The sequence below is a fragment of the Tamandua tetradactyla genome, chromosome 1 (assembly GCF_023851605.1).
Source record: "Tamandua tetradactyla isolate mTamTet1 chromosome 1, mTamTet1.pri, whole genome shotgun sequence".
In the NCBI taxonomy this organism is placed as follows: Eukaryota; Metazoa; Chordata; class Mammalia; order Pilosa; family Myrmecophagidae; genus Tamandua; species Tamandua tetradactyla.
This window is the reverse complement of record NC_135327.1, coordinates 232,913,994-232,938,819: the sequence shown is the minus strand read 5'-3', so window position 1 is coordinate 232,938,819 and position 24,826 is coordinate 232,913,994. Positions and strand designations below refer to the sequence as shown.

Below are 24,826 nucleotides of genomic sequence, written 5' to 3'. Positions count from 1 at the left end.
TTTCTCCCTGTCCCCCAAGGGGACTTTGAAAATATGTCTTTATTTGCTGCCCAAATTATTCTGGGATATATCAGGGCATCACCTAATAATGCATGCTCTCGACCTCAGTTTACTGAATTTTTATATTATAGTTAGTCCATATGAGTGAGGCATGATAATATTTGTCTTTTTGTTTCTGACATTTTTTCAGCATACAGTCCTTAAAGTTCATTCACCTAGTTGCGTGCCTTACAACTTCATTCTTTCTTGCTGCTGCTCAGTAGTCCCCTGTATATAAACGCCGCAGTTCTCCCTTCCATTCCTCAGTCGTTGTACCCCTACGCCACCTCCATCCATTGTGAATCACAAACACTCCCGCCATAAACACCAGTGTGCAAATGTCCGTTCCTGTCCCCACACTCAGTTCCTCCAGGTATGTACTGAGCAACGGGGTTTCCCGATTCTGTGACAGCCCTACTCCTAGCCTGTGGAACCACCACACTGCCATCCAAGGGGTTGCACTTCTCATTTCCCTATGGACACTGAATAGGCACGTATCTTACAGCATTTTCTCTGGCACTTGTTTCTCTGTTCATTTTTAAAATTTTATTCGCACGTCATACAATCGAGCCTGAGTAAGGATACATACCTTTGCCACCATAATCTATATGAAGACATTACTTTTTTGTACATTCCACATAGAATCCATAACCCCCTACCCCCCTCTTGTTGACGTTTAGTTTTGGCATAATGCCTTTGTTACATTTAGGGGAAGCATTTTACACTGTCACTGTTAAAGATGGGCCACGGTGGTTCAGCAGACAGAGTTCTTGCCTACCGTGCTGGAGACCTGTGTTCAGTTCCTGGTGTCTGCCCATGCAAATAGAAAAAAACAGAACATGTCATTGTTTAGTCATCTTTCTTTACTGTTGTAGATTGATTCCTTTAGAAACTTACCTGAGATAAAAGTTTTTTAGCAAGTTTTATGGCCCTGCCCCAATTTTTACATTTCCTCTGTTACGTTTCCTGGCTAAAATTCTCCCCTCAGCCAAGTGGACTTATTGTTTAATACTTGAAAGTGGCGGATGATGTTTTTATCCACTGAGTCCTTGTATTGGGGTCCCCTAGTTTTGATGATTTGCTAGGAGGATTCATAGGCTTCAGCATACCATCATCCTTGCCGCTATGACCTAATTCAGCAAATGGGTACAGAGCACAGTCAGTTGGGAAAAAATGCATGGTCAGAGTCAGAGGAAGCCAGGTGTGAGCTTCCAGTGCTCCTCTCCTGTGGGATCACACAGGGTGTGCTTACTTTACCCAGCAACGAGTGGTGAAGCTCACCTGAGTCAGGTCCCAGGACTTTTATAGGAACTGGTCATTTAGGCAGTTCCCCAAATTTCAGGCTCCCAGGAAAGCAGGCCTTCTGCATAAATCCTACAAAGAGTTTAAGCCCAGCAGGTACCTCTAACAGTTAATGGTGGGAACCCTCCCTGTGTTCGTTTGCTAAAGCTGCTGGAATGCAATATGTCAGAAATGGAATGGCTTTTAAAAACGGGAATTTAATGAAACTATTAAACTTGACCACGGGGGAAACCCCTGATATTGTGTCAAACATTAGGGACACCCAAATCAATAGGCCAAGCCCTTGATCTTGAAACTTATGTATCTTGTGAAACTTATGTATGTAGTGGAGAAGCTTAGCCTACCTATAGGTGTGCCTAAGAGTTACTTCTGGAGGACTCTTTTGTTGCTCAGATGTGGCCTCAGTCTCTCTAAGCCCAACTCTGCAAGGGAAATCGTTGCCCTTCCCCCTATGTGAGAGACATGATGTCCAGGTGTGAAATTCTTCCTGGTGGTGGTGTGAAGCTGACTCCCAGAGATGAGTCCAGCCCTGGCACCATGGAATCAACAATGCCATTTTGACCAAAAGAGGTAAAAGAAGTGTTAACAAATAAGGTATCATTGGCTGAGAGAGTTCAGATAGAATCGAGAGGCTACTGTGGAGGTCACTCTTACACAAGCTTCAGTTAGATGTTGCTACTTATAACTTGCCAAACCCCAACCAAAGCAATTCCAGCCAATCCTAAAGAACACCTAGGGCAACATATAAGAGTCAACAAAGGTTCCATGTGCTAGGGTGACTTTCCAGAAACCTACAACCTCCAGATAGGTCCCTGGACCAGGTAAGTCCTGAAACCTAGAGAGCCCAGACTCTCCAGAGTATCAGCTAGTTATCTCCCTACACCATATTATTGACAGCCCCTTCAACATGAAAAAGTTGGAATGGCCATTGCCCAAATACTCCTAAAGAGTAGAATAGAAAAATCAGAAGTGATGGTGAAGTTATACAGAGAAGATAGGGTTTAACAAATGAATGTGATTGCTGAATTATTAAATTGATACTTCTTTTGGTGGACAGAATCTCAGAGCATCTAGAAGTAAAAACCTAATATTGTCGATGTGTAACCCAGATCTACAACTAATTGTTGTGCTGTGCTCTGAAATTTATTGCTTTTTTCTATATATGTTACTTTTCACAAAAAAAATTTAAAAAGTCGATTGTGATGATAAAAAAATATTTATTCCTTCTAGCCTATATTCTGGAGCAGCTGGAAGAAAAAATCAGAGATGATGGTCTGGTAGCCCATGACAAACTCTGGGATCTGTCCTGTAGCTACTTGTTGAACAGTCCTTTGAAAACTTGCTTTTTTATTTTTTATATTCAGACACAAACTGAATTGTTATAAATTTAATAAGACTGAAATTATCCAAAGCACTTTCTCTGATCACAACAGAATAAAGCTGGATAATAATAACCACCAAAGAACCAGAGCAGTCACAAATGTATGGAGATTAAACAGCACGCTCTTACTCAGTGTGTCAAGGAAGAAATTGCTAGAGAAATTGATAAATATCTGGAATGAATGATAATGAGGATACAGTGTATCAAAACTTATGGGATGTGGCAAAGTCAGTGCTGAGTGGGTAATTTATCACCCTGTATTAAAAAATAAGAAAGTAAAATTTGAAGATTTAACTGCTCACCTGAGGATCAAATGAAAGAAGAGAATCCAGGATCCCAGACACCAGCCCAGGGCCAGCCTTGCAGGCAGGGCTTTAAAAGGACAGTGGCTCAGGCTTTTTTTATTCATTCTTTTCTGTACAGTTCTCCATATCAGAAGTCATCCTTTCCTGACCCTGAAAAGGTTATTTTCACAAAAACTTGTGAGATTAACATTACAGGTTTTCAATTCATAAAACTTTTTTTTTTCCTCTGGGGAAGGGTGTCTGTGCCCACTGCATGTGCCCGAGGCCAGCGTTCCTGCTTGGGCAGTGAAGCCCCTCCACCAACCTCCTCCCTGTCGCTTCCAGGGCTACAGTGTCCTTCGAGGGCAGAGGAGGAAAGAGGGAGTGCAGGGCAATGCTGAGCCTTGCAGGTGAGTGGAAGTTAGGCTGATGAGATGTGGGGCAAGGGTGCAAGGGCGCAAGGTAGAGAGAAGCTGTCAGCAGAGGCAGGGGGTGTGACAGTAGAAACCAGTCTCAGTTGTGGAGACACTTATTGGAGAGGCTGTTGGGAGGAGGCAGAAGTTGGGAGAAGCACATTGCACACAAAAAGCATTTTGTGTCTAGGGAATGTTTCCTTTTTTGCATAGAATATAGAGTTGTGATTACAGCTATACTTTAGAAATATAATCCTGGCAGTAGCGTTATGCTTCAGTTTCCAAACTGCATATAGATCATGACCTATTAGTGATGGATTGGGAAATCAATTTAACGAGTTTTTATGAACATTTTTAAAAAGAAAGGATGTTTTATATCATATTTTAATGTGCAAAGTAATTATTTCATGAACTGTTTGTTGTAAATGTATATTTATCTACACATGCACACATATGCACCTGTATGTACAGTGTTGTGATATTAAGAATATTTCTTATGTTGGGTTACAGTAAAAAAATTTGAAAAAATTTTTCAAAAGAAGATGAATTACAAGACAATGTAAGTGAGAAGTCTATTTTGAAGTCTTAGTTCATACTGTATGGTAAACTAGATAACCCAAAAATGTTTCTGCTACATGTACTTAGTAAATAAAATGCAAAGTAAATTGGACCTTGAAATATATAGCTCAGTGATTAAGAATGTAAGTGAAATATTCAGGGATTAGGAATGAAAAGTCATGGAAGACAAGAAGGAGCAGTCTGCATGTGAGCTGATAATGGGGATGAAAGTGGTTGGTCTCTAAATTCAGGGCTTTGGGTGCGACCTCTAGATTGTGAGGGGATTCCAGGCAGGGAGTGGGAAGTGGGTCTCTTGCCTAAGGGCCTGGGCTGGAGATAACAGGATTTTTTCTGAGAATGTGCAGCCGTGGTTCCATGCCTCACAAAGGTTTGGACTCCAAATTCCACCTGCCCAGGTGCTCTTGGAATCTGTACCTTGGACACTGACGTCAATCTTTGATCCTCAACTGGTCCTATGGAGCTGCTTGTGGCATACGTGCCATCCAAGCCCCACGCTCTTGCTTACAAGTCACGCTGGGCAATTAGAGCTGTCTCCTAGAAGCTATAAAATCATTTTGCTTTCAATGATTCAATTAAAAAAAAATACTCTAAAGCATAAACACACTTTGAGAAAAAAAGTACAATGGAAAAAGAGCTAGGTGAAGTTCTAGAAACAAAAATATTGAAATTAAAAATTTATTCGAGTAAAGTGTAAATTGAACCCAATTGAAAGAAGAATTACTGAACTAGATGGCTCATAAGAAATTATCTAGAATGCAACAGCAATAAAGAAATTGAAAATATGAAAGCAAAATAGTTATGGAAAATAGAATGAAAAGGCATTTCATATTTCTAGTGATTCCCAGAAGGATAAATGGTCTTCAAAAATTTAATGACAGAATTTTCACAAATGATGACAGATTCAAGAAGCATGATGAAGCCCAAAGTAAAAGTAAATCCATGTCTAGATGCTCTAGAGTGAAAGTGCAAAACGCCAAAGATGTAGAGAAGATCTGAGAGCCACTAAAAGTAAAAGGACATTATTTCAGTAACCAAGTTAAGAGTGGGTCTGTGTGGGGAATGGGCCCAGAAGACCCAGAGAGAACTAGAGAGGGCTTAGGAAGGAGGGGTTTAAGATGCTGCTGAGGTCTCTTGTTTGTCCAGGCAGATGACCCCTTTGTTCAAGATTGGATTGAGGTGAGGACAAGAGGAACAACATTACTCACGACTTGAGCTAGAGCTAACTGGGGGTGTCTACCTAGCTACCTGACAGGTAATCAGGAAAATCAGTCAGAGTCTAGAAAGGCAAAATCTTAGAATGTGGGGATTCATTTGCAGGTGATAGTTGCGTCTTGGCATAGCTCAGCAATAGAATGCCAGGGGAGAACAGATGTAGCCTGCTTTGGGTTTTGGAAAGAGTCACGTAAGGGGTAGGCAGAGAAGGTGCAGTGAGCATGGGTGGGCCAGGTAGGAGTGGAACAGGCTTGATAATCAAGTGAACTCTGATATGGAGACTTGAATGACTTTTGAAAAAGTTCGTTTCTGCAAGTAGAAGTGATACTCAGATTTTAATAATTGGAGAAAGTAACACACTCAAAGTTGGGGAGCAAAGGAGAGAAAAAGGACTTTTACGTTAATTTGTCTGTATAATTTGCAGTATTTATAATTTACTGCTGCTTTAGAAATACTTCTGAATTCCTTATATGGTTTTCTGCTTAATCTTTGAAGACAAGGCCTTTCTATATTTCCCTTCTTGCCGAATGCTGTTAGGAGCAGAGTAATGTTTCTTAAATGATTAATGGAGCTACTCTATTACCTTCCACCAGGTGGACCTCTTTCTACTTTTTCTTTTCTCAAGAGACCTTTAAAAAAAAATGAAAACATCTTTTTTCAATGTTCTCTTTTCTTCCTTAGTGGCATTATCTCGGGACAATCAAGTCTATAGAGGTTATGTATTAAGGGTATAGATCGACATATTGAAAAAGTTGGCAAGCTCTGGTGGTGCATGACTGTTAAATTTCTGTCTTCAATTCCTAGGAAGAATATAAGAATGCAGCGATGCGAAGCCATTGTTGGGGCGCAGTGTGGCAATGCGGTGTTACGGGGGGCCCATGTGTATGCTCCAGGAATTGTGTCAGCTTCAAAATGTAAGGTTAATACTTAGGCTTCTCCAAAAAAAATGTACATTCCCAAGTGGAAATTTTACTAAATTATCATTCAGAGGTATTTCATGTAACCTTTTGTCAGATATTTTCAAGGTTTGCCTTTAGTATAGCCAGTGAAGGTTTATCGGATATAGACTGAAATAATTAGACATTTGATAGGTTCTCTCCCAATGTTACTTATTTAGGGGTTTGATACTGGTGTATAGAGAGGGTGTAAGATATCCTTGAGATATCAGTTTCTACCCTCAACTCCATTGCCCTAAAACTCAGGCTACTGGGGTTCATTTAGGGGGGTAGCATGCAGAACCTGCTTCTTAACACTGGGAAGAAACTCGGCGTTCCTCGTTTCTTCATCCAGTTAAGGGTTGCATATGCTTGCAGGACAGGCGCTCAGCGCGGTGGTGCCTTACTGTTGTTGAAATGAAAAGATGGGAGTTTTGGCCTAGTGGAAAGCTTTTAATCCCTGGGCCTCAATTACTTGTTTGTGAAATAAATAACTTGATCTCCATCAGCTGTCTTTTTTTTTTAAACTTTTTACTTTAAATCAGAGAACTTGTGGGTTTACAGAAAAATCATGGCAGAAAATACAGAGTTCCCATAAAACCATCGCTCCAGTTTTCCCTATAATTAACACTTTGCATTTGCAGGGTACTTATATTCTAATTGATGAGATAATGTTATTGTAATTAACACTGATAACTGTAGCCCATAGCTTGCTTACATTAGGGTTCATTGTTTGTGTCATACAAACCTATGGTTTTTAAAGCATTTTTATTCTGGTAATATATATACAAATTAAAATTTCCCCCTTTAACCACATTTAAGTACATAATTCATTGGTGTTAATTACATTCACCAAGTCATGTTACCAGCACCACCATCCATTACCAAAACAGAAACTCTGTACCCATTAAGTATTAACTCCCCACCCTGGCTCTAGAAACCTGTGTTTTAGTTTCTTATGAATTTGCTTTACTCTAAATATTTCATATCAGTGAGATCACATAATATATGTCTTTTTTGTGTCTAGCTTATTTCACTTATGATGTCTTAAGGTTTCATCCATGTTGTCACGTGTATCAGAGCTTATTATTTATTTATCATTTTGTTTATCCGTTCACTTGATGATCTGATGATAAAAACTTGGGTTGTTCTGTCTTTTGGCAATTGTGAATCATGCATCTGTGAATATCGATATGTAAATATCTGAGTCCCTTCAATTCTTTTTCGTATATACCTAGAAGTGGGATTGCTGGGTCATAAGTGATTTTATACTTAACTTTCTAATAAAAAGCCATAAATTGTTTTCCATGGTAACTGCACAATTTTACATTCCCACCAACAATGAGCAAGTGTTCTTATTTCTTTACTTGTCTCATATACCTGTTATATTCCATTTTTTTAATAACAGCCATTCTAGTGTATGTGAAACAGTATCTCATTGTGGTTTTGATTTACATATCTGTAATGGCTAATGATGTTGAGCATCTTTTCATATACTTAATGGCCATTTGAGTATTTTCTTTGGAGAGATGTACTCAAGTCTTTTGCTCATTTTTTAATGAGCTTGTCTTTTTGTTGTTGAATTGTAAAGCTTCTTTATATATTCTGGATATTGAATCTTATAGATACATGGTTTCCGTACATTTCTCCTATTCTGGAGATTGTCTGTTTACTTTCATGATAAGTCCTTTGATGCACACAAATCTTTAATTTTGATGAGTCCCATCTATCTGTTTTTTTCTTTTGTTGCTTATGCTTTGGGTCTGAAGTCTAGGAAACCATTATGTAACACGTGGTCCTAAAGATGCTTTTCTTTGTTATCGTCTGTGAGTTTTATAGTTTTGGTTCTTATATTTAGGCCTTTGATCAATGTTGAGTTGATTTTTATATGAGGTGTGAGGTAGGGTCCTTTTTGTTTTTCTTTCTTTTTTTTTTTGCAAGTGGAGTGCCAGTTTTCCCAGCATGATTTGCTGAATACACTATTCTTTCTTTTTTCAGTGCACTTACCATTCTTGTCAACAATTAATTAGCCGTAGATGCGAGAGTTTATGAATTCTCAATTGATTCCATTGGTCTTATGTTTGTCTGTACGGTGCCATGCTGTCTTGAATACTGTAGTTGTGTAATAAGTTTTGAAAGGGGAAGTGCTTGTTTTCTAACTTTGTTCTTTTTCAAAATTATTTGAGCTGATTGGGACCCCTTACCTTCCTATATAAATTTAATGATTGACTTTTCCATTTCTGGAGAGAAAGTTGTTGGAATTTTGATATGGATTGCATTGAATTTATAAACCGGTTTGGGCAGAATTCACGTGTTAACAATATTTACTCTTCCAATCCACAGACACAGAATGTCCTTCTATTTATTTAAGTCTCTGATTTCTTTTATCAGTGCCTTACAGTTCTCTTTGTACAAGTCGTCTACATTGTTGGTTAGATTTATCCCTCTATATCGGATTCTTTTAGTTGCTATTTTAAATGGAATTCTCTTGTTGATTTTTTCCGCAGATTATAAAAATGCAAAATCATTAGTGTTTTTATTACTGATTTTTATTATTTATTGTTTTTATTACTGACAGTTGCATGTTGATCTTGTTCTCCACCACTTTGCTGATTTTGTTTATTAGTTCTGGTATAGTTTTATATTTTTCAGGATTTTCTAGGATCATGTCATCTATAAATAAGAAAAGTTATTTTATTCCTCCTTACCAATATGAATACCTTTTATTTCTTTTTCTTGCTTGATTGCTCTGACTAGAACTTCTAGTACAGTGCTAACTAACAGTAGTGACAGTGTGTATCTTTGTCTTGTTCCTGATCTTAGAAGGAAAGCTTTAAGTCTTTGACCATTAAGTAGGATGCTTTATTTGGGGTTTTCATATGTACCCTTTATCACATTGAGGAATTTTCCTTGTATTCATAGTTTTCCAAGTGTTCTATGAACAAGGGGACTGGATTTTGTCACAGGCCTTTTCTCCATCCAGTGACATGATCATGTGTCTTTTTTCATTTCCTTCTTTTTATTAACTTGTTATATTACATTGATTATTGAACCTCCCATGCATACCCAGGATGAATCCTACTTGCTCATGGTGTATAATTATTTTGATATGTTGTTGAATTTGGTTTACTAGTATTTTGTGGAGGATTTTTGCATTTGTATTTAGAGATGTTCATCTGCAATTTTCTTCTATGTGTTTATCCGGCTTTGGTGTTAGGATGATGTTAAGAAGTGTTCACTCCTCTTCAGTTTTTTTTTCAAGAGTTTAAGTAGAATTGGTGTTAATTCTTAGACTGTATGGTAGAATTCACCAGTGAGGGCTTCTGGTCTTGGTCTTTTATGTGTTGGGAGGTTTTTTTTTTTTTTTTTTTATTAATTAATGGAAAAAAGAAATTAACCCAACATTTAGAAAGCATACCATTCTACATATGCAATCAGTAATTCTTAACATCATCACATAGATGCATGATCATCGTTTCTTAGTACATTTGCATCGGTTTAGAAGAACTAGCAACAAAACTGAAAAAGATATAGAATGTTAATATAGAGAAAAAAAATAAAAGTAATAACAATAGTAAAAAACAGAACAAAACAAAACAAAGCAAAAACCTATAGCTCAGATGCATTTCATTCAGTGTTTTAACATGATTACTTTACAATTAGGTATTATTGTGCTGTCCATTTTTGAGTCTCTGTATCCAGTCGCGCTGCACAGTCTGTATCCCTCCAGCTCCAATCACCCATTATCTTACCCTGTTTCTAACTCCTGCTGGACTCTGCCACCAATGAGATATTCCAAGTTTATTCTCGAATGTCGGTTCACATCAGTGGGACCATACAGTATTTGTCTTTTAGTTTTTGGCTAGACTCACTCAGCATAATATTCTCTAGGTCCATCCATGTCATTACATGCTTCATAAGTTTATCCTGTCTTAAAGCTGCATGATATTCCATCGTATGTATATACCACAGTTTGTTTAGCCACTCTTCTGTTGATGGAGATTTTGGCTGTTTCCATCTCGTTGCAATTGTAAATAACGCTGCTATAAACATTGGTGTGCAAATGTCCGTTTGTGTCTTTGCCCTTAAGTCCTTTGAGTAGATTCCCAGCAATGGTATTGCTGGGTCATATGGCAATTCTATATTCAGCTTTTTGAGGAACCGCCAAACTGCCTTCCACAGTGGTTGCACCATTTGACATTCCCACCAACAGTGGATAAGTGTGCCTCTTTCTCCGCATCCTCTCCAGCACTTGTCATTTTCTGTTTTGTTGATAATGGCCATTCTGGTGGGTGTGAGATGATATCTCATTGTGGTTTTGATTTGCATTTCTCTGATGGCAGGGACATTGAGCATCTCTTCATGTGCCTTTTGGCCATTTGTATTTCCTCTTCTGATAGGTGTCTGTTCAAGTCTTTTTCCCATTTTGTAATTGGGTTGGCTGTCTTTTTGTTGTTGAGTTGGACAATCTCTTTATAAATTCTGGATACTAGGCCTTTATCTGATATGTCATTTCCAAATATTGTCTCCCATTGTGTAGGCTGTCTTTCTACTTTCTTGATGAAGTTCTTTGATGCACAAAAGTGTTTAATTTTTTATTTATTTATTTTTTTTATTTTTTATTAATTAAAAAAAGAATTAACAAAACAATTAGAAATCATTCCAATCTACATGTACAATCAGCAATTCTCAATAACATCACATAGTTGCACATTCATCATTTCTTAGCACATTCGCATCGATCCAGAAAAAGAAACAAAAAGACAACAGAATAAGAATTAAAACAATAATAGAAAGAAAAAAAACAAAAAAAACAAAAACAAAAAACCTATACCTCACATGCAGCTTCATTCAGTGTTTTAACATAATTGCATTACAATTGGGTAGTATTGTGCTGTCCATTTCTGAGTTTTTATATCCAGTCCCGTTGTACAGTCTGTATCCCTTCATCTCCAATTATCCCTTCTCTTTTTTTTTTTTTTAATTAACGGAAAAAAAGAAATTAACCCAACATTTAGAGATCATACCATTCTACACATGCAATCATTAATTCTTAACATCATCACATAGATGCATGATCATCATTTCTTAGTACATTTGCATTGGTTTAGAAGAACTAGCAACATAACCGAAAAAGATATAGAATGTTAATATAGAGAAAAAAATAAAAGTAATAATAGTAAAATCAAAACAAAACAAAACAAAACAAAAACCTATAGCTCAGATGCAGCTTCATTCAGTGTTTTAACATGATTACTTTACAATTAGGTATTATTGTGCTGTCCATTTTTGAGTTTTTGTATCTAGTCCTGTTGCACAGTCTGTATCCCTTCAGCTTCAATTACCCATTGTCTTACCCTGTTTCTAACTCCTGCTGAACTCTGTTACCAATGACATATTTCAAGTTTATTCTCGAATGTCCGTTCACATCAGTGGGACCATACAGTATTTGTCCTTTAGTTTTTGGCTGGATTCACTCAGCATAATATTCTCTAGGTCCATCCATGTTATTACATGGTTCATAAGTTTATCTTGTCTTAAAGCTGCATAATATTCCATCGTATGTATATACCACAGTTTGTTTAGCCACTCTTCTGTTGATGGAGATTTTGGCTGTTTCCATCTCTTTGCAATTGTAAATAACGCTGCTATAAACATTGGTGTGCAAATGTCCGTTTGTGTCTTTGCCCTTAAGTCCTTTGAGTAGATACCTAGCAATGGTATTGCTGGGTCGTATGGCAATTCTATATTCAGCTTTTTGAGGAACCGCCAAACTGCCTTCCACAGTGGTTGCACCCTTTGACATTCCCACCAACAGTGGATAAGTGTGCCTCTTTCTCCGCATCCTCTCCAGCACTTGTCATTTTCTGTTTTGTTGATAATGGCCATTCTGGTGGGTGTGAGATGATATCTCATTGTGGTTTTGATTTGCATTTCTCTAATGGCCAGGGACATTGAGCATCTCTTCATGTGCCTCTTGGCCATCCGTATTTCCTCTTCTGAGAGGTGTCTGTTCAAGTCTTTATCCCATTTTGTAATTGGGTTGGCTGTCTTTTTGTTGTTGAGATGAACAATCTCTTTATAAATTCTGGATACTAGACCTTTATCTGATATATCATTTCCAAATATTGTCTCCCATTGTGAAGGCTGTCTTTCTACTTTCTTGATGAAGTTCTTTGATGCACAAAAGTGTTTAATTTTGAGGAGTTCCCATTTATTTATTTCCTTCTTCAGTGCTCTTGCTTTAGGTTTAAGGTCCATAAAACCGCCTCCAGTTGTAAGATCCATAAGATATCTCCCAACATTTTCCTCTAACTGTTTTATGGTCATAGACCTAATGTTTAGATCTTTGATCCATTTTGAGTTAACTTTTGTATAGGGTGTGAGAGATGGGTCTTCTTTCATTCTTTTGCATATGGATATTCAGTTCTCTAGGCACCATTTATTGAAGAGACTGCTCTGTCCCAGGTGAGTTGGCTTGACTGCCTTATCAAAGATCAAATGTCCATAGATGAGAGGGTCTATATCTGAGCACTCTATTCGATTCCATTGGTCGATATATCTATCTTTATGCCAATACCATGCTGTTTTGACCACTGTGGCTTCATAATATGCCTTAAAGTCAGGCAGCGCGAGACCTCCAGCTTCGTTTTTTTTCCTCAAGATGTTTTTAGCAATTCGGGGCACCCTGCCCTTCCAGATAAATTTGCTTATTGGTTTTTCTATTTCTGAAAAATAAGTTGTTGGGATTTTGATTGGTATTGCATTGAATCTGTAAATCAATTTAGGTAGGATTGACATCTTAACTATATTTAGTCTTCCAATCCATGAACACGGTATCCCCTTCCATCTATTTAGGTCTTCTGTGATTTCTTTTAGCAGTTTTTTGTAGTTTTCTTTATATAGGTTTTTTGTCTCTTTAGTTAAATTTATTCCTAGGTATTTTATTCTTTTAGTTGCAATTGTAAATGGGATTCGTTTCTTGATTTGCCCCTCAGCTTGTTCATTACTAGTGTATAGAAATGCTACAGATTTTTGAATGTTGATCTTGTAACCTGCTACTTTGCTGTACTCATTTATTAGCTCTAGTAGTTTTGTTGTGGATTTTTCTGGGTTTTCGACGTATAGTATCATATCGTCTGCAAACAGTGATAGTTTTACTTCTTCCTTTCCAATTTTGATGCCTTGTATTTCTTTTTCTTGTCTAATTGCTCTGGCTAGAACCTCCAACACAATGTTGAATAATAGTGGTGATAGTGGACATCCTTGTCTTGTTCCTGATCTTAGGGGGAAAGTTTTCAATTTTTCCCCATTGAGGATGATATTAGCTGTGGGTTTTTCATATATTCCCTCTATCATTTTAAGGAAGTTCCCTTGTATTCCTATCTTTTGAAGTGTTTTCAACAGGAAAGGATGTTGAATCTTGTCGAATGCCTTCTCTGCATCAATTGAGATGATCATGTGATTTTTCTGCTTTGATTTGTTGATATGGTGTATTACATTAATTGATTTTCTTGTGTTGAACCATCCTTGCATACCTGGGATGAATCCTACTTGGTCATGATGTATAATTCTTTTAATGTGTTGTTGGATATGATTTGCTAGAATTTTATTGAGGATTTTTGCATCTATATTCAATAGAGAGATTGGTCGGTAGTTTTCTTTTTTTGTAATATCTTTGCCTGGTTTTGGTATGAGGGTGATGTTGGCTTCATAGAATGAATTAGGTAGTTTTCCCTCCACTTTGATTTTTTTGAAGAGTTTGAAGAGAATTGGTACTAATTCTTTCTGGAACGTTTGGTAGAATTCACATGTGAAGCCATCTGGTCCTGGACTTTTCGTTTTAGGAAGCTTTTGAATGACTAATTCAATTTCTTTACTTGTGATTGGTTTGTTGAGGTCATCTATGTCTTCTTGAGTCAAAGTTGGTTGTTCATGTCTTTCCAGGAACCCGTCCATTTCCTCTAAATTGTTGTATTTATTAGCGTAAAGTTGTTCATAGTATCCTGTTATTACCTCCTTTATTTCTGTGAGGTCAGTAGTTATGTCTCCTCTTCCATTTCTGATCTTATTTATTTGCATCCTCTCTCTTCTTCTTTTTGTCAGTCTTGCTAAGGGCCCATCAATCTTATTGATTTTCTCATAGAACCAACTTCTGGCCTTATTGATTTTCTCTATTGTTTTCATGTTTTCAATTTCATTTATTTTTGCTCTAATCTTTGTTATTTCTTTCCTTTTACTTGCTTTGGGGTTAGCTTGCTGTTCTTTCTCCAGTTCTTCCAAATGGATAGTTAATTCCTGAATTTTTGCCTTTTCTTCTTTTCTGATATAGGCATTTAGAGCAATAAATTTCCCTCTTAGCACTGCCTTTGCTGCGTCCCATAAGTTTTGATATGTTGTGTTTTCATTTTCATTCACCTCGAGGTATTTACTAATTTCTCTTGCAATTTCTTCTTTGACCCACTCGTTGTTTAAGAGTGTGTTGTTGAGCCTCCACGTATTTGTGAATTTTCTGGCACTACGCCTATTATTGATTTCCAACTTCATTCCTTTATGATCCGAGAAAGTATTGTGTATGATTTCAATCTTTTTAAATTTGTTAAGATTTGCTTTGTGACCCAGCATATGGTCTATCTTTGAGAATGATCCATGAGTACTTGAGAAAAAGGTGTATCCTGCTGTTAAGGAATGTAATGTCGTATAAATGTCTGTTAAGTCTAGCTCATTTATAGTAATATTCAGATTCTCTATTTCTTTGTTGATCCTCTGTCTAGATGTTCTGTCCATTGATGAGAGTGGTGAATTGAAGTCTCCAACTATTATGGCATATGTGTCTATTTCCCTTTGCAGTGTTTGCAGTGTATTCCTCACGTATTTTGGGGCATTCTGGTTCGGTGCGTAAATATTTATGATTGTTATGTCTTCTTGTTTAATTGTTCCTTTTATTAGTATATAGTGTCCTTCTTTGTCTCTTTTAACTGTTTTGCATTTGAAGTCTAATTTGTTGGATATTAGTATAGCCACTCCTGCTCTTTTCTGGTTGTTATTTGCATGAAATATCTTTTCCCAACCTTTCACTTTCAACCTATGTTTATCTTTGGGTCTAAGATGTGTTTCCTGTAGACAGCATATAGAAGGATCCTGTTTTATAATCCATTCTGCCAGTCTATGTCTTTTGATTGGGGAATTCAGTCCATTAACATTTAGTGTTATTACTGTTTTGATAATATTTTCCTCTAACATTTTGCCTTTTGTATTATATATACCATATCTGATTTTCCTTCTTTCTGCACTCTTCTCCATACCTCTCTCTTCTGTCTTTTTGTATCTGACTCTAGTGCTCCCTTTAGTATTTCTTACAGAGCTGGTCTCTTGGTCACCAATTCTCTCAGTGACTTTTTGTCTGAGAATGTTTTAATTTCTCCCTCATTTTTGAAGGGCAGTTTTGCTGGATATAGGAGTCTTGGTTGGCAGTTTTTCTCTTTTAGTAATTTAAATATATCATCCCACTGTCTTCTAGCTTCCATGGTTTCTGCTGAGAAATCTACAGATAGCCTTATTGGGTTTCCCTTGTATGTGATGGATTGTTTTTGTCTTGCTGCTTTCAAGATCCTCTCTTTCTCTTTGACCTCTGACATTTTAACTAGTAAGTGTCTTGGAGAACGCCTATTTGGGTCTAATCTCTTTGGGGTGCGCTGCACTTCTTGGATCTGTAATTTTAGGTCTTTCATAAGAGTTGGGAAATTTTCAGTGATAATTTCTTCATTAGTTTTTCTCCTCCTTTTCCCTTCTCTTCTCCTTCTGGGACACCCACAACACGTATATTTGTGCGGTTCAAATTGTCCTTGAGTTCCCTGATACCCTGTTCAAATTTTTCCATTCTTTTCCAGATAGTTTCTGTTTCTTTTTGGAATTCAGATGTTCCATCCTCCAAATCACTAATTCTATTTTCTGTCTCTTTAAATCTATCATTGTAGGTATCCATTGTTTTTTCCATCTTTTCTACTTTATCCTTCACTTCCATAAGTTCTGATTTGTTTTTTCAGTTTTTCTATTTCTTCTTTTTGTTCAGCCCATGTCTTCTTCATGTCCTCCCTCAATTTATCGATTTCGTTTTTGAAGAGATTTTCCATTTCTGTTCGTATATTCAGCATTAGTTGTCTCAGCTCCTGTATCTCATTTGAACTATTGATTTGTTCCTTTGACTGGGCCATATTTTCAATCTTCTGAGCGTGGTCCGTTATCTTCTGCTGGCGTCTGGGAATTTAGTCTGATTTCCCTGGGTGTTGGACCCAACAGGTTGAAAGATTTTTCTGTGAAATCTCTGGGTTCTGTTTTTCTTATCCTGCCCAGTAGGTGGCGCTCGTGGCACACGTTTGTCTCATGTGTTTGGAAGGAATCCCCTGGTCACCGTTCTCCGCGGCCTGGGAATTTCCGATCCAATTCTCTCAGTTGGTTCTGGTGGTCTGCGCGTGGCGGGGTTGCCAGTCGCTGGGGCTTGAGAGAAGCCTGTGGCTCCTTTATTAATGCCCCTATTGGTGTTTGGTTGGACCCAGTCCCTGCCACTGTCGGAAATTCCCTCCTCTCCTTGGAGGGGTGCCGTTCGCCGGCCGCCGCGGCCCAGGGAACTCGCCACCGGACCAGGAAGCCACCTGCGGGGATGTGCGCCGGTTGCTGGCCACCGCGGCTTGGGTAGCCCTGTGATCCGAGACTCGTAGCCGGTCCAGGAAGCCACCCGCAAAAGAGGGGCGCCGGCCGCCGGGGCTTGGGAAACTTGCCTCTCCGAGACTCTCAGCCGGCCCGGGAAGGAGGGAGGGAGGAGCTTCGGCCGCCAGCTGCCGTGGCTTGGGGAAGCGTGCGCCGCTCGGGGATCTCACCACAGCAGATTCTCGCAGTCAGTCTAGCCATTCGAGACTGGGGTATGCTGTGTGTCCATTCCCTGCCGTGGCCCCGGGAGCTGTTCTGCACCTTTCTTTTCACCTAGTAGTTGCTCTCGTGTTTGGAGGTTTTTGATTATTGATTCAATCTATTTGTTACTGGTTGTTGACATCTTCTATTTCTTCTTGAGTCAGTGTATATAGTTTGTGTGCTCTACCAATTTGTCAATTTCATCTGTCCTATCTTTTTTATTCATAGTATCCTTTTATAATCCTTTTTATTTCTGTGGGTTTGGTAGGAATGTTCCCTCTTTCATTTTTCATTTTCGTTACTTGCATCATCCCTCTTTTTTCCCTTTATCAGTCTAACGAAAGAATTTTCAATTTTTTTTGTCTTTTCAAATAATCACCTTTTGGTTTCATTGTTCCTCTCTGTTGTTTTTAATTTTCCATTTCATTCATATCTACTCTTGTATTTGTTCTTTCTTTCTTTCTTTCTTCTTTCTTTGAATTTTGCTCTTTTCTTTTTTTTCTTGTTCTTTGAGGTATGAGGTTAGTCTCTGATTTGAGATTCTTCTTTTTTAATTGTAAGCATTTAGAACTATAAATTTTCCTCTCAGTTCTTCCTTTGACACATCCCATTAGTTTTGATAACTTGTAGTTTTGTTTTCACTGGCCTCAAGGTATTTCTTATTTTCCTTTGTGATTTTTTTCTTTGACTCGTTTGTAGTTTGTGTGCATTGATTAATTTCCATATGTTTGTGTATTTTCCATTTCTTCTGTTACTGGGTTTTAGCTTCCTTCCATTGTGATCTGAATAAATATATTGTATGACTTCAATAATTTTGAATTTATTAAGATTTGTTTTGTGACTTAACATATGATCCATCTTAGAGCATGATCTATCTGTGTGCACTAGAGAAGAATGTATTGTTTGTTTTTATTGTTTGAAGTGTTCTATGTATGTGTGTTAAGGTGTAGTTGTTTTGGATCATCATTCTAGTCTTGCATTTCCTTGTTGATCTTCTGTCTAGATGTTGTACCCATTATTGAATGTGGTATATTGAAGTATTTTATTGTTAATCTAGAGCAGTCTATTTTCCCTTCAAATCTGTGAACATTTGCATCATATATTTGGGGCTCTCCCATAAGCTGAATAAATACACACACATGCACACATACATGTAATTGTTATGTTTTCTTTTTCAATTGACCCTTTTATCAATACATAGTGACCTCCTTTGTCCCCTATAACAGTTTTTCAGTGGAAGTCTATCTTATCTGATTAGTGTAGCTACTCCAGTTCTCCTTTCATTATATTATTTTTATGGTGAATTTTTTTCTATCCTTTCAATGTCAAACTACTCTTGTATTTGAAATTAAGGTCAGTCTCTTGTAAACAGTCATGCATCTTTATCTACTTGGTTCTCTCTGATCTGAAAGTTCTGCAGTGCATTTTGACTGTAGAGTTTAATCCATTTACATTTAATGTAACTACAGATAATGCAAGACTTTCTTTTGCCATTTTGCTATTTTGTCTTACCATCCTTATACCTTTCTGACCCTTAATTTTTCTACTAATGGCTAATTTCATATTTATTTGATTTTTGTATAATGTACTGTTTGGGTTTCTAAAGTTGCTGGAATGCAATATACCAGAAATGGATTATAAAGGGGATTTATTAAGTTACAATTCTAAGGCCATTAAAATGCCCAAATTAAGGCACTACAAGAAGGTACCTTCTCTGTCAGCTGGGAAGGAATGTGGCCGATGTCTACTGGTCCTTTGCTACTGGGTTCCACTGCTCTCTCCTTCTGGTTTTGGTGGCCCTCCAAACGTCTGTGGGCTCTCACTTCACTCCTCTGGGGCAAATCCTGGATTTCATCTCTTAGCTTCCCTTGGGTATCTTTGCTCTGAAAGTTCTGCACATATCTCCCAATGTCTTTGTCTGATCTTTATCCAAAATGCTTCCCTGTGTTGGCTCTTTTAAGGACTCTAGTAAACTAAGACTCACCTAAATGGGCAGGGTCACACCTCCATGGCAATAATCTAATCAAAAGGTCATCGCCCCACAATTGCATGGGTCACATCTCCATGGAAACATTCTAATCAAGAGGTTCCACCTTTCAGTGGGTCTGTCCCACAAGATTGGATTAGGATTAAGAATGAACTATGGCTTTTGGGGTACGTAACAGTTTCAAACCAGCACATGTACCATTTTGAGTCTTCTTCCTTCTGATTATATTTTTCAGGTTTTTTTTTTTTTTACTATTACCCTTGGGCTTAAGTTTTTCTAAGTGTATTACAATGTTCATTTGATACCAGATTACCTTCAAAGCATATGTGAACTGTTCCTATACTCCACCATTCTTCTCCTTTTTGTTGTACTTATTTCATATCCTATCTTTATACATTATATGTTCAAAACCATAGTGTTATCATTGATTTTTATGGAACTCATTTTAGAACCTGTGAGAAAGCTGAAGTTACATATTGAAAAATAAAATAGTATTGGCATTTATAATTACCCATATAATTATCATTTCTGGAAGTTTTTATTTCTTTATGCTGTTTCAGTCCACTATCTAGTGTCCTCTTTGAATCTGAATGACTTAGCTTAGAGCATTGCTTGTTAAGGTGGGTGTAATGGTTGTGAACTCCCTCAGCTTTTGTTTTTTGGGCAATGTCTTGATCGCCCTCATTTTTTAATGACCATCTTGAGGTATATAAAGTTCTTCATTGGCACTTGTTTCGTTTCGGCACTTTAAATATTACATTCCACCACCTTCTTGCCTCCACAATTTCTCATGAGAAATTGGCATCATATCTTTTTAGGGCTTCTTTAAATAACGTCTTACTTTACTATTGCAGCTTTCGGAATTTTCTGCTTGACCTTGGCATTTGACAGTTTGATTGCTATGTTTATTGGCATGGTTGTTATCTTCAAGTTTGTCCTGTTTTGGATTATAATGGGCTTCTTGAATGTTTCTTGAATGTTTCTATCCATGTCTTTCATTAAATATGTGAAGTTTTTTGCCATTATTTCTTTGAATACTTCTTAATTCATTCAGTATTCTTTCTATACCTTTCTTTGTTCTTTTTCCTTATAAACACTCCATAATGTATATAAGGGTATGCTTGCTAAGTCTAAGATCTCTTAGACTCTGTTCACTATTTTTCCTTTCTCCTTAGCTCGAAACATTTCAGTTGTTTTCTCATTGAGTTCACTGACTCTTTTCATCTGCCCGCTCCAATTTGCTGTCAAAACCCTCATTTTAAGGTATTGTGGACTTCAACTTCAGTGTTGCTATTTGGTTCCTTTTAAAAATCTGTCTCTTCATTGAGATTTCTCACGTTGTTCATTCATCATTTTCTTTTATCTTTTAATTCTTTTTCTGTGTTTTCCTTTATTTCCTTAAGCATTTTGAGACTGTTTTTTTAAAAAAAATTCTTTGTCCAGTTTGTCTGAAATCTGAACTTCTTTGTTGATGGTTTCTCGATTTTTAGCTTATTCCTTTGGATGGATTGTCATTCCTGCTTTGTCTTGTAATCTTTTGTTGCACACTGTACATCTTAATAAAGTGTTAACTCTGATTCAGCCCTTGAGCTATATATTCTTTAAATTTGTATCTAGCTGGTGATGTGATAGAGATTTCCATGAGTGCCAGCAGCTGACAAAAACAAACCAACACAAAGAACACCTTTTATGGTCATTCCATATTGGCTCTTTGTCAGCTGTTGCTCTACAGAGTTTAGCCTTCCTATGAAGACTGTCAGCCCAAGGCAGAAGTTATGTGTAGGGTCTTCTCTGTCTTTTCCAAGCCTGTGTCCTTTCAGGGTTTGTGTTGGCTCATGGCCTTAGGAATTAACCTGTTTCCAGTAATTCATATGGCACCCCCTATTCCCTGTGAAAAGACTTTACACCATTTCTGGGTTCTCCGTTGTGTAGTCCTAAGCTGGTTACCCTTTGACCCTGGTCAATCTGGTTTACTTGTTTTCGTATTGTGCTTTGGCTGTCCTCAAACTTTGGCCTGCAGCGCAAGTTCTGGCAGGGTGGACCAGAGAAGAGTGCACCAGATAGATTGGCACCAACATACATCCTGATGTGCACACGGGTTACTCTGCTCCTTCCTCATCCGGAACTGGATGCACATCGGAGTGCAGCTGGCTCCGTGTTGTGCCGCCAGGGGCTGGAAGGTGCTAGCATATGTGTCATGAGCTTCTCCTACCATTTTAAAAGCTACTTTTTCTTGATGTGGCAAGTAACTTTTCACTGTTTTCTGCAGTTTTCAGAAGATGATTCTGTCAGTTGTTGAAAGTTATTCAAAGATTTTGTGGGGAAATGGCACCCTGAACGCTTTATGCTGCTATCTCAGTTGATGAGAAGCCCCCTCCATCAGGCATTGACAAACTGCTCCCTGCTGGCAGCATTGGCCCATGGCTTGTCTTTATGGTCCATGAGCTAAGACTGTTCTTTCCTTTTTAAAAATGCTAAAAAACAAAACAAAACAGTACATGCAGCAGAGACCTTATGTGGCCCACAAGAGTGTAAACTGCTTATTGGCCCTTTACTGAAGAAGTTTGTTGGTCCTCAATCTAGATGTGTTTAACAGTCCCTGTCGCAGCTGAAGGACTTTTCACTAATGCCTCACGGGCTAACGAGCGAAGCAGATTCTAATACGTGAGGTCTTCAAGTGGTTTTTGGAAGTGGAATACAATGTTCCCATTTATTAATGTCGCTGAGATTTGTTACTGAAAATAATTTGTAGAAGTGGCTACAAAAACTAAAGTTAACCTGCCATATAAATCGACTTTGGATACCATACAATTTGAAGGTGTTCTAAGTACACACACACATATGTATGGTGTGTGTGTGTGTTCACCATTAAAATCTTTGCCTTAATTGTCCTATATAGAATGAAAATCACAAATGCCAACAGAGTTATGGGATTCACAAAGATTTATTTGGAAGCTACTGGACATTTTTGATGAATTCTTTACAGAAACCTTAGAAATTTGAGGACTGTGCCAGAGATGTGTAAATGATATTAGGATTGTTTAATTTTGGGAAAATAATTTAAATTAAAAAATCCCTCCTTTTTTCTTTGAAAAAAATAAAAGAACTTCAATTAGATTTGTTGTCAGGGAAAATTTTGAAAAGTCAGGCGTTTTACCTAGGATTCTATTAGATGGTAAACCAGCTGGCACCACTTCACACCCACTGTTAACATCCTTGGAGGGTCACAGTCTAGTGCAAGGATTTTTCACTTTTACTCAAGTGTTGATTGATGTAATCTGATTTTCTTCTTTCTTCAGTTATGAAAGCAGGAGATGTTGTTTCTGTATACTCTGATATTGAAGGAAAATGTAAAAAAGGAGCCAAGGAATTTGATGGAATAAAAATATTTCTTGGAAATGGAATTTCTGAGCGAAGCCGCAGTGAAATCTTCGGTGGACTATCAGAACTGAAGTATGTCACTGGGTTGTCTGGGGGAAATAATCATCCGTTTTGTCTTTCAAAGAAAATTTAAACAATTTTGAAAATATGTGTAGCTATATTATATGAGTAATTAGTATAAATTGAACTAGAAAGTTTGTTTATCTCATGTTTCCATAGTTTTTAGAAAAAGTACTTTTAGGCAAAAGGGGTTACTAGTCAGATTGAAAAGAGTCCAAGAAAGCAGTTAACACTATAATGTCAAATAACTTGTCCTTTTGCCTTTTGTTGATAAATATTTTCACATCTTCGATGAACTGAATTTATGAAACACCTTGACAGGGAGTGAATTCTTTTCTGACATCCTGATTATATGAAAGCAAAAGTTTATGATTTTGATATAAATTAAAAATTTTTTTAGTTAAAAATAAATTTTACCTGAAAACCAGCATTCATATAAATATTTATGGTCAAAAATGAACATTCATGTGAATTTTGTTGGTTTTGTTTAAACCAATTAAAATATAGTCAGTTCTAAATCTTCTCTTGTTGCTAGTGGATCCAGAAAGTTAAATCTGTGGACAGTGCACTCTTGCCATATTTAGTTATTCAGCCTATTTTAGAAGTTCTGGGACCAGCGCCAATGTTCTAAGGTTGGCTGCTGATAAAGGCTGAAAGCTGTGAGCTTTTCTGTCTAGGACAGAACCACTTCCCTAATGTTTAGAACAGTTTTTCCAGGTTGCAGCAATTTGGATTGAAAGTTGAAATTCATTCCTCTGATAAAGCAGACTCTTAGGTTCCTTAGATATAGGTAGTCGTACTTTCCAGATGGCTACGCACAAGCATTCTGGTCTCCTCTGCAAATCCTGAACATGGAGGCTGTGCTGGCCAGGCTTGGGCTTGCCTTTCTCTGGTCCATAGCAGGGAATTGTGCTCTGGCTCCGCTTTCATCTTGTCCTCTCATTTGATGTGGCCTTACAGTTTCTGGGCTGAGGGACTTTTCTGATTACACTTGCCTTTGTTGATGGGAAGAGGAAGCAGGTCTTTCAAAAAACTGTTGGTTTTTTAAACTCAGTTTATTCCCTTGTGCTGTTTGGTTTTCATTTCTGCCTGTGTTAGGAAAAGCATGCTCCCATCTATAACAAGGAGATGCTCCCATCTATAACAAGGAGATGTACTCCCTGTTTCTTACTTCTATTCTTTTAAAATTCTGAAATCTATTCTTTAAATGGTGTATTTAATTTTCAGTGCATGTATTTGGGCCTTTTGATTTCTTGGACTCCAAGTGGCTTAAATCATTGATAGACTCCAAGAGGGAGATTGGCTTACTGATACAGCTTACTGATAGGGCATCTTATACTTTGTGTCACTCTGTAGGGATGCTACAGGGCCATAAAAACAGTCTTATCACATACCCAAACAATAAATGGCATATGTTATCTTTGTCCAATTTGGCATTAACTGCTCTGTGTGTGGGATTGCTGGTACTGCCTGTCGGCCTGGTCAGAAGAGAGTTGCAGTGGGCCAGAAATTAAACCACGAGGCAGGTCTTGGGACTCAAGGCATTTGATAATGGGATAATTGGGAGTGTGAGGTGCTGGCCAGGGCAAGGCATGTCTCTCTCAGAAAGTAGAGTGTCTTTATGGTTCACAGTTCCCATACTGCCCTGGCCCCGGTCTTCCTGCTCCCATCAGTTCTCTTCCTCCAGTAACCTGGCCAGAGGTAGAGGATCTCGGAGGACTCTGCCTGGCCACTTACCAGTGGAGACTGGGGGCGTGCAGCACCCTGTGTCGGCCTTGGCCTCGCACCATCACAGCTCTGGATTTATTTTTTTTATTTCAAGCAGGTATGGCATGCAGTTCCCTGAAAGTTGAAATATTCACAAAATGCTTGTTGAATTGAAAGGGTAAATAACAGTGATCATAAGAATTTTACCAGAAAGACTAGAATGAATATATAAGGAATCAGTTGTTCTTTATTTAATAAAAAATTGTTTAAATGTACTTTTTAGAGCAATTATAGGTTTAAAGAAAAATTATGCAGAAAGAACAGAGTTCCCATATACCTGCCCCTACTGTTTTTCCTGTTACTGACATTTTGTATTACTGTGATACCTTTGTTATAATTGATGAAACAATGTTATTGTAATTATACTATTAACCATGATCTATAGTTTATATTAGAGTTCACTGTTTGTGTTCTATAGTTCAATGGCTTTTAAAAAAAAATTTTCTTGTAGTTACATATATGCAACATAAGATTTCCCCTTTTAACCACTTTTCAAGTATACGGTTACATTCACGATGTGGTACTACTATTACCACCATTCAATACCAGAATTTTTCAGTCATCCCAAACAGAAATTC

The 24,826-nt window shown here is 37.6% G+C and overlaps 1 protein-coding gene and 1 long non-coding RNA gene across 10 annotated transcripts in view; one reads left to right on the top strand and one right to left on the bottom strand.

Moving 5' to 3' along the window:
* The window catches only part of NSUN6 (NOP2/Sun RNA methyltransferase 6), a 97,637-nt gene that overhangs the window by 11,670 nt on the left and 61,141 nt on the right, over positions 1-24,826 (top strand). For 5 of the 9 annotated variants that reach the window (XM_077154748.1, XM_077154769.1, XM_077154789.1 and 2 more), the window contains exons 4-5: positions 6,015-6,124; positions 22,340-22,493. The exons of 1 other annotated variant lie outside the window; for it this stretch is intronic. In XM_077154748.1, the coding sequence (XP_077010863.1) occupies positions 6,015-6,124; positions 22,340-22,493 (264 nt within the window). Of the gene's footprint in view, positions 1-3,292; positions 3,417-6,014; positions 6,125-17,948; positions 19,208-22,339; positions 22,494-24,826 lie in introns of those variants that run through there. 3 more of the 9 variants (XM_077154759.1, XM_077154816.1, XM_077154779.1) reach the window with 3 other exon arrangements.
* On the bottom strand, positions 571-19,066 carry LOC143678012 (uncharacterized). Its single transcript, XR_013173011.1, has 3 exons — positions 18,763-19,066; positions 3,025-3,177; positions 571-849 (listed from the first exon to the last, which is right to left on the bottom strand). It is a non-coding gene; the product is annotated as an uncharacterized LOC143678012 (long non-coding RNA).